At 44.6% G+C, this 12211-nt stretch overlaps 1 protein-coding gene across 1 annotated transcript in view; it reads left to right on the top strand.

Moving 5' to 3' along the window:
- The window catches only part of PHGDH (phosphoglycerate dehydrogenase), a 36679-nt gene that overhangs the window by 14729 nt on the left and 9739 nt on the right, over positions 1-12211 (top strand). Inside the window, 3 exon segments of the mRNA XM_049765923.1 lie at positions 7204-7336; positions 8232-8380; positions 10918-11070. Coding sequence (XP_049621880.1) covers positions 7204-7336; positions 8232-8380; positions 10918-11070 — 435 coding nt within the window.

The following is a 12211-nucleotide window of genomic DNA, read 5'->3' as shown; positions in this document are numbered from 1 at the left end:
AAACAAATTGAGCCATGGTTTACTCACCTTGAGCTTCGTTTATTTTTATTTATTTATTTATTTATTTATTTATTTATTTATTTATTTATTTATTTGAGTTTTTGGTTTTTGGGGGCCACACCCGGCAATGCTCAGGGGTTACTCCTGACTATGCACTCAGAAATTGCTCCTGGTTTGGAGGGACCATATGGGATGCTGGGAGATTGAAACGAGGTCTGTCCTAGGTTAGCATGTGCAAGGCAAATGCCCTACCACTTGTGCCACTGCTCCAGCCCCTTGAACTTTCTTTATATGAAATCTATGAGATGCTAAAGCTGTTCCTTCAGCCCAGAGTGATTAAGAGTTCTCATCTATCTCTCATGTTTCATCTCTCACAAATCAGCTTCCCTCCAGATATGCTTTATTATGTTCTGGTGGCTTAAGTAGACTGTTAGTGGTCCTCAAACTATGGCCTGCGGACCACATGTTGTATTTGTATCTGTTTTGTTTCTTCATTGCAAAATAAGATATATGCATGTGCATAAGAATTCGTTCATAAGTTTTTTTTTTACTAGAGTCAGACCCTCCAATGGTCTGAGGGACAGTGAACTGGCCCCCTGTTTAAAAAGTTTGAGGACCCCTGCCAGTGTAGATTGATAGAGGGCTTGCCAGCTACTCCCAGGTTCATCTCAGAGACTTTGCAAAGTGGAGGCCACTCAACCCTGATAAGGATCTGTGGGAGTAACCGGCCAGGAACACAGTGTCTGAGATTGCTGACAGACCATACCATGTTTGCTGTAGCACCCAGGAGGTTTGAGTTAAACATTAGGCAAAGAGTCTTGTAAATCTGAAAAATTTCACATTGCACGTCTATGGAATTTTTCTTTGCTCCCTCCTCTTTTTCTCCTTTCTCACCTCCATAGCTTTACAAATCTTTATACCATATTGAACAGCTTTCTTCCTTTCCTGCCCACTTTCCTACCATATTTATTTAAACCAATATGTCAGCCAATGGTCTAGGAAAGGCAGACTCAAGTGTATGTTTCCTGAGAGAGCACTTTGTTATGAATACAGATCATGATAAGGAAATACAGGGTCAACAAGATCCCATTATTCTCCCTCCAAATTTGGAAGAGATTAAGTAGAGATTTACCTCATGGAAAATTGACATTGATTGAAAAGGAGATCAGGGGTTATGCAAAACTCAACACATATCACCAGACAAGTGAATGTTTGATGAAACAGCAGTTTGGGGTAGGAGCAGGTCATGTAGTCAGTGAAAATCATTTTACATCCACTCCTCTTCCTGTGGCTCCATGACGCACACATTCTAGATCCAGAATATCATAGTCAAGCACTTTATAGCAATTTAGTTGAGACTAAAAGGTTCATCTCAATTCCTGAATAATTGAAGAAATTGGTAAATGTGCCTATTTATCTGGCACAGAGCAGCTATTTTGCTTCTGAGAGACATAGAAGATGAGTAGTTAAACCTTGGGCATCAGGGTCTGGAAGTAACGGATACCCCTCAGGCTAATATTTGATGGGAAGAGATTGCTCAAGGATGCTGTGAATGCTGGCCTATGCCTCTGGACATTTGTGTCGAATGTACACAAAGAATCTACTCATAGAATGCTATGGAGGGTCAACTCAGTTTCTAGAGCTCCCTACATTTGGTAACCTCAGATGCTCATTTTAACTGAGTCCTCCAGTATATTTCTAGGTACTGGTGAATTTTGTAATTGGACGAAGGTATTCTGTCATTCAAAGTTCAGCTGATATTCCAGCAGTTGTGGAAAGCATGGTTTTTAATGGACAAGGAAGGAAGATTTTTGGATATGTTGTGAAAGAGATAACTGATAAGTATCCAGATAGGACATATGATTAGTTTTTACTAAACACAAATTATATTTTTTTTATTTTTATTTATTTTTTTTATTGTGACTGAAGTTCATTTACACAGAATTATTTACGATACACAGTGACTATGAATGAAGGACATTCCTTGTTCACCCTTTGGAAATAGACCAGTAGATGATGGAAATTCCAGATATCATCTTCTTGATCATATAAAACTACATTTCATCATCATAATAAGTGAATGCATTCTCATAAAAGTAAAAACCGTAGCTAAGACTGCCGTCTCAACTATAGGCTTCTCACAGATACCTCAAGTTTTCAGGTATCCCCTCAGACTTTTTCCTGTGGGTTTCTATGAATCTAATGCAAGAAGCGCATTCGATTCTGTGCCTAGAGAGCTAACAGATTGTGCATGTATTTAGAGTAAAATTGTAAGTCTTAGACTAAACAGACTTACCATACTTTTACACTGCTGGATAGAATACTTTGTATAGATAGCTTTTCATTTTCACAGTTCCTCAACACTGGACATTTTTTGCAAATAGGGACTCCTGAGCAAGACTTTGTTGGTTGAGATCTTCGTGATGTCCTTGAGGTTGAGATGAGATCATGACCTGGGTGCTAAAGGTTGAAGAACGAATCTGTCTCTGATATGAAGTTGTACAGGTCATTGTAGGATTCTGCTCAAAATTCTCTTTAGCACCTTGGATGATAGGTCATTTGTAGGTACAAGAATCAGGATAATTATTAATAACTAAGAGAACAGGGGTCAGAGAGATAGCATTGTGGCTAAGGCACTTACCTTGCAGACAGCTAACCCAGGTTCAAATCCTGGCACCCTACATGGTCCCCCAAACCCACCAGAAGTGATCCTTGAACAAAGCTGAGTGTGACCTACCACCCCACTCTCAAAAAAGTAAGAATGCAGAAATAAGTAGGTGAGAAAAAGCATAAGAATACTATAACAATTGGCTCCCTAATGGGAAATGTATCTAGAATATATATACCTCCACTCTATATACCCCCTCCCCAAGCTGCGATGTAAATGTTAGATGAAGAGGGATTTGTCAAAAGTGAGTTTAGGAAGGAGAAGGACCATTGTGCAGTGCAGTTAATAGCTGAATGGAGGTCATGTAGCTTTGGTAGCACTGAAGGAAGTATGACTTCCAGAGCTAGGGAAGTAGTGACAGCTGTATTTTCTGTATTAGCCAGACCACCAGTGAGATCTGTCAACATTCAGGGTCTCATGGTTGATAAGATTCTGGAGCTAGAGAATGCAGTGAAGGTGCTCATGTCTCTTCCTTTTAAGAAAAAGTTGAAGGGACTCGGATCACTACCAATCCAAATCTGGCAGCCATAATGGCGGCCTTTGAAGAGCTGAGTGGTACTATAGGGGAGTGTCCAGGGAGGAACAACACTTGCAGCCTGGAAGGGACAGACTAGAGATGAATGTCCAAGAAAAACAGAGATGCTGAGTGCTTTCTGCACATGTCTCATCCAGTGAGCTGCCACCTTCTCTGTGGAATGGTCCTGAGCAGTGCTTCAGGAAAGGTGTCCAATGACAAGTTTGGGATTTTTGTGGAAACTTGGAGAACTAAAGTGAACCTGAAAGCCTATCTCAGGGGCGCTACCTTGAGGATGCTACTTTGGGTGGCGGGGAAGGGGGGTGTTTTGCAGCATATCTGCAAAGCAAGGGAACTATCTTTATAATCTCTTTCTTTTCCTGGCACCTGGGGGTCTTATCCTAAGTTAGGATCTGGCTGTTTATTTGACCTCTTATCACTGATTAGGCTGTTAATAGACCACTAGCATCTGTGTGAAGACTTCCAAGCATGGGGGAGGCCTTGTGTTTGCATGAAACTGCACCACTTTTTCATACCAGTCTAAATAAATGGTTAGGCCATTCTTACTAAATGTAGGTGGTAGCTTCAGCTGTGACTCATTCATGTCCCCCAAAGGTTCTAAGAGACTGAAAGACAACCAGGACTTGATCTCTGCCTTTCCTTACCATTTCTCTGAAAAATAGGCCAGTTTCTCTGAGCAGCAGTGGCCTTTGAGTTTGTGCTGTTGTGGTTGACATGAGCACAGAGGGATGAACGTTGGACCTGAGCCACCAGTTGTCACTGATTGTTTTAGTTTCAGCTGGTGTTTGCTGAGGTGTTCTGTCCCTGAGTCAGTGTTCCAGTAACCTTGTGAGATCAATACTTTTCCCCCTTTCAAGATAAGAAAACTGAGGCCCAGGCAAGTCACCAGATAGATTCTAAGGGCCAGAGCAGTGGAGCAACGATAGGGCATTTGCCTTGCACGTGGGTGACCTAGGACGGACTGCAGTTGGATCCCCCGGAGTCCCATATGGTCCTCCGAGCCAGGAGTGATTTCTGAGAGCATAGCCAGGAGCAACCCCTGAACATCACCAGGTGTGGCCCCAAACCAACTCCCCACACACACACACAAAAAAAAATAGATTCTAGATCAGAGAGAACCAGTATGTGGTAGAGTCAAACTCAACTTCGGGGTGTCCTTACCTGCTCCCCTCATCTCAGCCCTGAATTTAGGGCCTCTGAACATGTCACTACTAGTGCCTGTCACTAGACAGAAGATTTTTAGGACAGGCTGATGATCTAGCATTCCTTTTGACCCATACAGTGATTGTTGAAAATCTCCCACATAGACACAAGTTCTAGAAAGGTGCCTTATGGATGCAGGGAGAGTTCCAGCAGTTGGTGCAGGAACTAGGGTTCTGTGGTATAATATATGAAACAGTTTCCATAAGATTATCCTTGGAATTGTGGTATATAAAAGTGTTTCCTTAGGATTGTTCTGTGACTATTGCCCCACCTAGCCCTTCCAGGTGGGGCGCTGTGGAGTTGGCAATAAATAGCTTGATAGACAGGGGAGAGGGGCCTTCTGCGAAAGCTGCCGGCTGCAGGAGGATTCTCTGGCTCTCTTTGCCCAATCTTTTACACCCTATCCTTCTTGTCTGTGTGGATTATTATTTGCTGCGGATAAATATTACCAAGGTCTTCCCCCGAAAGGGGACAAGGGGATGGGAAGTAATTTCTCATTCTGGGGACTGTTCTTGGATTCACAAATACCCAGCAAAGTTAACAGCGAAGATATCTTACACTGTGGGATTGCCTCGCTCACTTTTGACATATTTTTTTACTTCCCTCTATGACTTTTGATCTCACTTTTTATGGAACTGTGTCTGCTGTGCCCACTGTCTTTCTGCTGCCCAAACACGAAGGCCCCTTCCCTGAACTATGTCCAATAGAAAAGTACAGTATTTTCTCAGTCAAATTCTTTCCCCGTCTTATCTGCAGATGAATATAATAACCCTGACTCTGAAAGATAGCTGAGTCAAGACCTTGCTAACCTCCTGAGAAGCTTATTTCCTTTCCCCAACAGCTCTGGGGCACGAGGCCAGCTCTGCCAGGGTAGCAGCCAGAACCCGGGAAGCTCCCCAGTGTGACTCCTGATATCACAGAGGTCATAGATTTCTGGTCACTCGCTTCATCAGCCTTGGCTTTATAACACCATGGTTTATGCTGGCCTTTATTCCTCCCTGAGAAAACACAGTAGCTCTGCATTTGATGTGATTGCGGCCATTGTTCATCGAGCTTCTGACCCTGCAGACAAAGAAGATTTGTGATGGCATGAGTTTGGAGCTTCTCTTGGACTGTCCCTCTTAAGAGTGAGGACAGAGCAGGTTCTGTATGAGGGTAGGCCCATGTAGATCATTGACAGGGCTGAGCTTGTGATTCGATAGGACACAGGGAGTAAGTTCTTTCCCTGAGTCCCTGCCGATGGTTTGGGGTAGACCTACCAAGCTAAGGGAGAGAAATGGGGTCCTAAAACATAATGCCTCTGCTGGGGTCACTTGGTTTCTTCTCTAGAAGGGCTGCATTTGATGCATTTGACCTAGAATCCACATGATTTCTAAAATGGTTTTAATGTGTCCCTAATTTCAAAAGACATTTGTGGAGGAAAAGTTGAAAAGCAAAGGAAAGGGAGGGGGAAATGATGAATTCTACAACCGAGATGGTACCACAGCTTGGTCCCCTTTATCTGCACTGTATCTCCCCCACTCCTGCCCTGTCACCTCCCCCACTTCCTTTTCACTGTGCCCCCTTCCTGTTTCTTGACAAGGTGGTTGAGAACAGCCAACCCCCTTTTCTGGTTGTCCCCCACGAGTTTAACTGTTTTTTTTTTTTCCTAAATTGGGCTCCTGACTTTCTCAGGACTTCTAAGTTTCACTTTTTCCAAGCAGTTATGGTTGATGGTTGCTCTTGGGTTTCTTTTTTTTTTTGGTTGATCAGGAAGACAGACACTTCCAGAAACCTGCACAATCCTACTGTGTTAGTCCCATTTCTGTGAACTCCACAGTCTAAATAACCATCTGGAAAAGTAGTGCAGCAAGTTAAGGCACTTGCTTTGCATGTGGCCCAGCTCAAATTGATCCCCAGAAATGATCCTCTGGACACAAAGCTTGTCATCCTATCTCCCATTTTCCTGTGTAATCTTACCTGATAGTCAGACTAACTTATTTCTGGGAGGGGTTTGTGGTTGCTAATAAAAGGGGTTGCCTCAGGGGTGTAGGAGGACTCATGAAGGAGGCTCAGCTGAAGTAGCAGCATGGAAGATAAAAAACTCAGGACTCTATAATTAAATATGTATTTCTACAAGAGCTAAAAATGTTCTCAAGCACAGAGCTGGGTAGAACCCCTAAAAATTAATGTACAAAGAATTTAACTGTGTTGTTATTTTTTAACGTTATTTGTTTATTGATTGATTGATTGATTGGTTTTGGGGCCATACCCAGCGGTGCTCAGGGGTCCCTCCTGGCTCTGCACTCAGAAATCTCACCTGGCAGGTTGGGGGACCACATGGAATGCCAGGAATCAAACCAGGACCTTTTTGGGTTGCATGCAAGACAGATGCCCTACTGCTGTGCTATGTCTCTATAGCCCATGAACTGTGTTGTTTTAATCATTAAAATAATGTTTGCATGGCCAGAGAGACAGCATGAAGGTAAGGCATTTGCCTTGCATGCAGAAGGACGGTGGTTTGAATCCCTGCATCCCATATGGTCCCCCGAGCCTGTCTGGAGCGATTTCTGAGTTTAGAGCTAGGAGTGACTCCTGCATGTTGCCGGGTGTGACCCAAAAACCAAATAATAATAATAATAATAATAATAATAATGTTTGCAATCAAGATGTTTAAATAAAATATCAAAAAATAAAAGAAAATAATAATGTTTGCAAAAACCCTGGTAATAGAGCTTGATTGATGGTAAATGGTAAACAGGGCTCCTCACTGGTCATCGTTGATGCCATTTTCTTTTTCTTTTTCTCTCCTGACCAGACCATAGGGTATGACCCCATCATTTCCCCTGAGGTCTCTGCCTCCTTTGGAGTTCAGCAGCTGCCCCTGGAAGAGATCTGGCCTCTGTGTGATTTCATCACGGTACATACGCCTCTCCTGCCCTCCACCACAGGTAGATGCACCCTTCCCCATGAAGTGGCCATGGCAGCCATTGAGCAGATAAGGGTGGGTGCTCAGAACCTCCTGCATCACTAAGAGCTGAACTGTGTGTAGGTCCTACCCAGCTTTCTGTTAGTCTGGAACATGGTGATGCTTTGCTGGTCAGCTCTGCCTCACATGGAGGAGGATAGGAGGCTACTGGCTAAAAATGGCAGCTGGTGAGCTGTATGAACAAGTATGATCAATAACTCTAGGGTTCCTTCTGGGGCTACTGCAGGCCTTTCTGCTTCTAGCACCTACTGGGAACAATAATGTCTTAGGAAATTTTCAGAAGTTTCTCTTTTGTTTGTTTGTTTAGTGTTTTTTTGGGGGGCACACCCATAATGCTCAGGGATTACTCCTGGCTTTGCGCTTAGCTCCTGGCTTGGGGGACCATATGGGATGTTGGGGATTGAACCCAGGTCTATCCTGGGCAGCCACATGCAAGGCAAATGCCCTACTGATGTGCTATCGCTCCAGTCCCCCTTTCAGAAGTTTCTAAATAAGGGTCTGCATCACTGCCATTGGGTATGGTGCTTGCCATATGTGTGGCTGATGTGTTTGACCCCATGTTCTTCATATGGTTCTCAGAATTTCACCAGGAGTGATGCTGAGCAGAGAACTAGTAGTAAGCCCTAAACACTGTTAACTGTGTACTTCCAAAATCACAAATAAACAGAGTTTGCCCTAAATTCTGCCCCAGAGTCTGAGGTGAGAGGTAAGACCAGAGTGGCTTTTACCTGGCAGGACGAGAGGCCCTTGGGGACAGAATTGGCTGTGCAGAGGGGAGCTTGGGTAACTCTAGTTCAGGAAGAGCATTCAGGACACTGCATCCTTACTTGTTGCATAAAGCATCTTTCTTCTTCCAGGTTTGTTGAATGATGGCACCTTTGCTCAGTGCAAGAAGGGGGTGCGTGTGGTGAACTGTGCCCGGGGAGGAATTGTGGATGAAGGGGCCTTACTCCGGGCCCTGCAGTCTGGTCACTGTGCTGGAGCTGCTCTCGATGTGTTCACAGAAGTAAGTGCCTGTTGTTCCTGGGGAGGCAGAAGAGGCTTGTGGCCTGGAAGGCCATGTTTGTAGGTCTTGGGCTTGCTATGTTCAATTCTTAGAAAGGAAACAGTTGTGTTCGCAAAAGGAACACCTTAGAGTTTTGAGTATTATGTCCCTCAGCATAAGACATCATATCCCATAAGGAGCAGAGGCAGACTTCTTATTTTTCTGCCAAACTCTGGCTTGAAGTAGGACTCAACTTCCTGTGTCTGTCTCCTTGACTCTTGCTATGTTTAGAGAGAAACAGAGCAGCAAATTGGTTCTTAGGTTAAGAGTTTAGAGCAATATTGCCACACTCTTTTTTATTTAAACCCAAAGACTATAGAAACTATGACCAGGAGGACTGGTCAACGATAGGAAGCTTCCCACAAAGGCAGGGGTGCAGAGGGGAGTGCAGTTAGGACAGAGAGGGGACCACTCTGACAATAATAGTTGGAAATGATCCCTCTGAACAAAAACTGGGTGCTGAAAAAAAATAGAGTGATATGCATGGCATATTTTCGTTTATAGTATTGCAAACCACAGTGCTTAAAGAACAAAGGGGGAAGAGAGAGACAGAGAGAAGAAAAATATCTGCGATAGATATCTGCAGTCTATGGGTAGGAGGGAAACTAGGTATATTGGTAGCAGGAAGTGTACACTGGTGAAGAGATGGGTTTTGGAACATTTTATGACCGAGACTTAATCATGAACAACTTTGTAAATGTATCTCATGGTGATTCAATACAAATTTATATTTTTTATTATATTTGTTTTGACCAAAGTGGATTACAAATCTTTCACAGTAATATTTTAGGTACATATTGACAGTGAATCAGGACCATTCTCACCACCAATGTTGTCCTCCCTCCACTCCCCATTCCCAGCATGCACCCCATATCCTTCTCCTTTACCCTCCAGGCTGCTAGTATAAGTGGTCCCATCTGTGTCTAGCTTGTTGTCGAATAGATATGGATTCTGTTGTCATTGGCTTTGGATAAAGAGAAGAATTTAGGCCAAGTAAAGGTGGTAATCCCTTACCATGAGTCTCTGAGGAGCTAAAATCCTTCTTAAGAAAAAACTCCACTCCAGTATCCACAAATTCATTTTCCCTAGGAGAAAAATGATCATGGTTAGAAACATCCTGATTCTTCGACCCCATCACCATCTTTAGCGGCTGCTCTTCCTAGGTCTCTGCTCATCTGTTTTTCCCTCACAGCTCTCACTTCCGGCTGGTGATGCAGGTGCATTTCCTCTCAGGAAATGCTCTCTCAGTGTCAGGAGTGCAGGTCAGAGTAGGCAGATGGGTGTTGCTGGTTACTAGCCTTGAGACCTTGGACTCCAGCCCATCTCTGCATCTGTCCAGGTCAACCTTCTGCTCCTTGTCCAGGCCACACTGTAGATTAATATCATCATTCCTAATTATACAGTGCTTTGGAGGCAGGTGTGTGTTGACTCTTAAGTGACTCCTTCCTAGTAGCACCATCCTCCATCTTCCCTGACCATATGGGACTGAGTATCACAGGGCAATATGGCCAACACTCACTAGGAGCTGAGAGCGCTCTAGGAAGAAAGACCCTAAGAGATATGGAGCCTCAGTGCTACTTCAAAGGCAGGCCCAGCAAACAGGGCTAGGAAGATATTTGGGGTATTGGTGCCCAGGTGAACAGCCTGTCTTGGGGAAGAACCAACACCAGCCCTGAGTTCCTGTTGGGAGACTGACACTGGGCTAAGTGCTGGCAGTGAGGTGAAGGTGCATGCAATGGGATGAGGACAAACACGAGTAACAAGTCTAGTTGAGAAATACGCATTTAGGGGCCATAGAGATAGCACAGCAGTAGGGCATTTGCCTTGCATGTGGCCAACCCAGGATGGACAGTGGTTCGATTCCCGGCCCCCATATGGACTCCCAGCCTGCCAGGAGTGATTTCTGAGTGCTGAGCCAGAACTAACCCCTGAGCACTGCTGGGTGTGGTCCAACAACCAATCAACCAATTAATCAATCAATCAATAAAGATTTTAAAAAAGAAATATGCATTTAATCACTCCAGTAACATTAGAAAATGGGGCCTTTTAATTTCTTTCTTGGGAAGGGAGAATGGTGTTTCGTTTTTGCAGGGTTTACTGAAGGCACGGAGTTAGCCAGTGTGTTGGAGCTGAGATTAGAATCTGACCACCATGGGGCTGGAGAGATAGTATGGAAGTAGGGCGTTTGCCTTGCATGCAGAAGGACGGTGGTTCTAATCCTGGCATCCATATAGTCCCCCAGTCTGCCAGGGGCGATTTCTGAGTGCAGAGCCAGGAGTAACCCCTGAGTGCTGCTGGGTGTGACCCAAAAAAACAAAAACAAAAAAATCTGACCACTGTGCATGGTAGAACACTATGTGAGGAGCTGATTACTGAATCCGTGAGCCTCCTGAAAGGGCATAGAAGGTACATCCCTACTACCCTCTTTCTAATACAAATGCCCTCTTTCCCTGAGTAGCCCATGGGTGCCAGGGGCCAAGAAGTGTCTTTCCCGGCAGGAACCACCTCGGAACCGAGCCTTGGTGGACCATGAGAATGTCATCAGCTGTCCCCACCTTGGGGCCAGCACCAAGGAAGCCCAGAGCCGCTGTGGGGAGGAAATTGCCATCCAGTTCGTGGACATGGTGAAGGGGAAATCTCTCACGGGTGTTGTAAGTACCATCTTGGGGACGTGTCATGGGGAAGGGCATCATACTTCTGGGAATGAGAAGCCTGCCATAGTGATCACATTCAGCCTTGGAAGTAAGGAGTTCCACCCCAAGATTTTGGGGGATGGGCCACCCTCTTTTCGCCTGGCCCTGGAGGTTGACCCTGCCTAATCCTGTTACTTTGTCTCCTGGAAGCAGACTGGGGCTGGTCCCAGGTCCTTGCCTCTGAAGAAAGGGCCCTTTGTTCTCCACATGGCCTTGGAGTGAGGGAGTGCCCAGGGAGGTGGGCAGACACTTAGGGTAAGGAAGCGGCCATTGGAGAATGCCTCATTCGGAGGATCTCACTGCTAAATTCCCTGAGCACTTCTCATTTATTTAATTTTTTAGGGGGCCACATCTGGTGATGTTCAGGGGTTACTCTTGACTCTGTGCTCAGGAGTCATTTCTGTGGGTGCTCTAGGATCAGAGATTGAACCCAGGCTGACAGGATATGCGCTACCTACTGTATTATCTTTCTGTTTTCGTCTCATTCCATTTTAGAATCCTGGTTATTGTCTTTCCCTAAAGATCTCCCCAACACACCACACACACACACACACACACACACACACACACACACACAAACTCTATTCTTTCCTTGCATTGTGATTTTCTGTCTTTTGCTCCTCGCTGCTTAGCTTGGACCCTTTTGGCATATGCCATTCTCCAAGCCAAGCCCGACTTACCTTTCTACCTTGCCACACTCTTTCAATCTTTAGATATCCCTTGCCTCTTGGGGGTTGGTTACCAACCAACTTCATGAATAAGGAAGCCCAAGATCTTGAGATCCTTGTTGCCCCCCTTCATTCATAAAGACTTGTTTGGTCTTTCCAGCTTCATTCCATACAGACTATCCAAATTTGATTTTTCCCGTGCCATTCCACACATTTCCCAGTGTGGCCCCTCGAATCCCACCAGGAATGATCCCTGAGTACAAAGCTAGGAGTAACCCCTGAGCACTGTTGGCCTGGCCACAAAAGCCAAATCAAACCAAACAAACAAACAAACAAAAAAGCCCAGTTCAAATCCTTTATCTTTCATATTTTTTAAAACCATTTTCACTGTAGTACCAAGATTTAACTACACAGGTAGTTACACTTCCATT

Source organism: Suncus etruscus, chromosome 19 (assembly GCF_024139225.1).
Source record: "Suncus etruscus isolate mSunEtr1 chromosome 19, mSunEtr1.pri.cur, whole genome shotgun sequence".
Lineage (NCBI taxonomy): Eukaryota > Metazoa > Chordata > Mammalia > Eulipotyphla > Soricidae > Suncus > Suncus etruscus.
The sequence above is the reverse complement of the archived record's forward strand: the minus strand, read 5'-3'. Positions and strand labels throughout refer to the sequence as shown.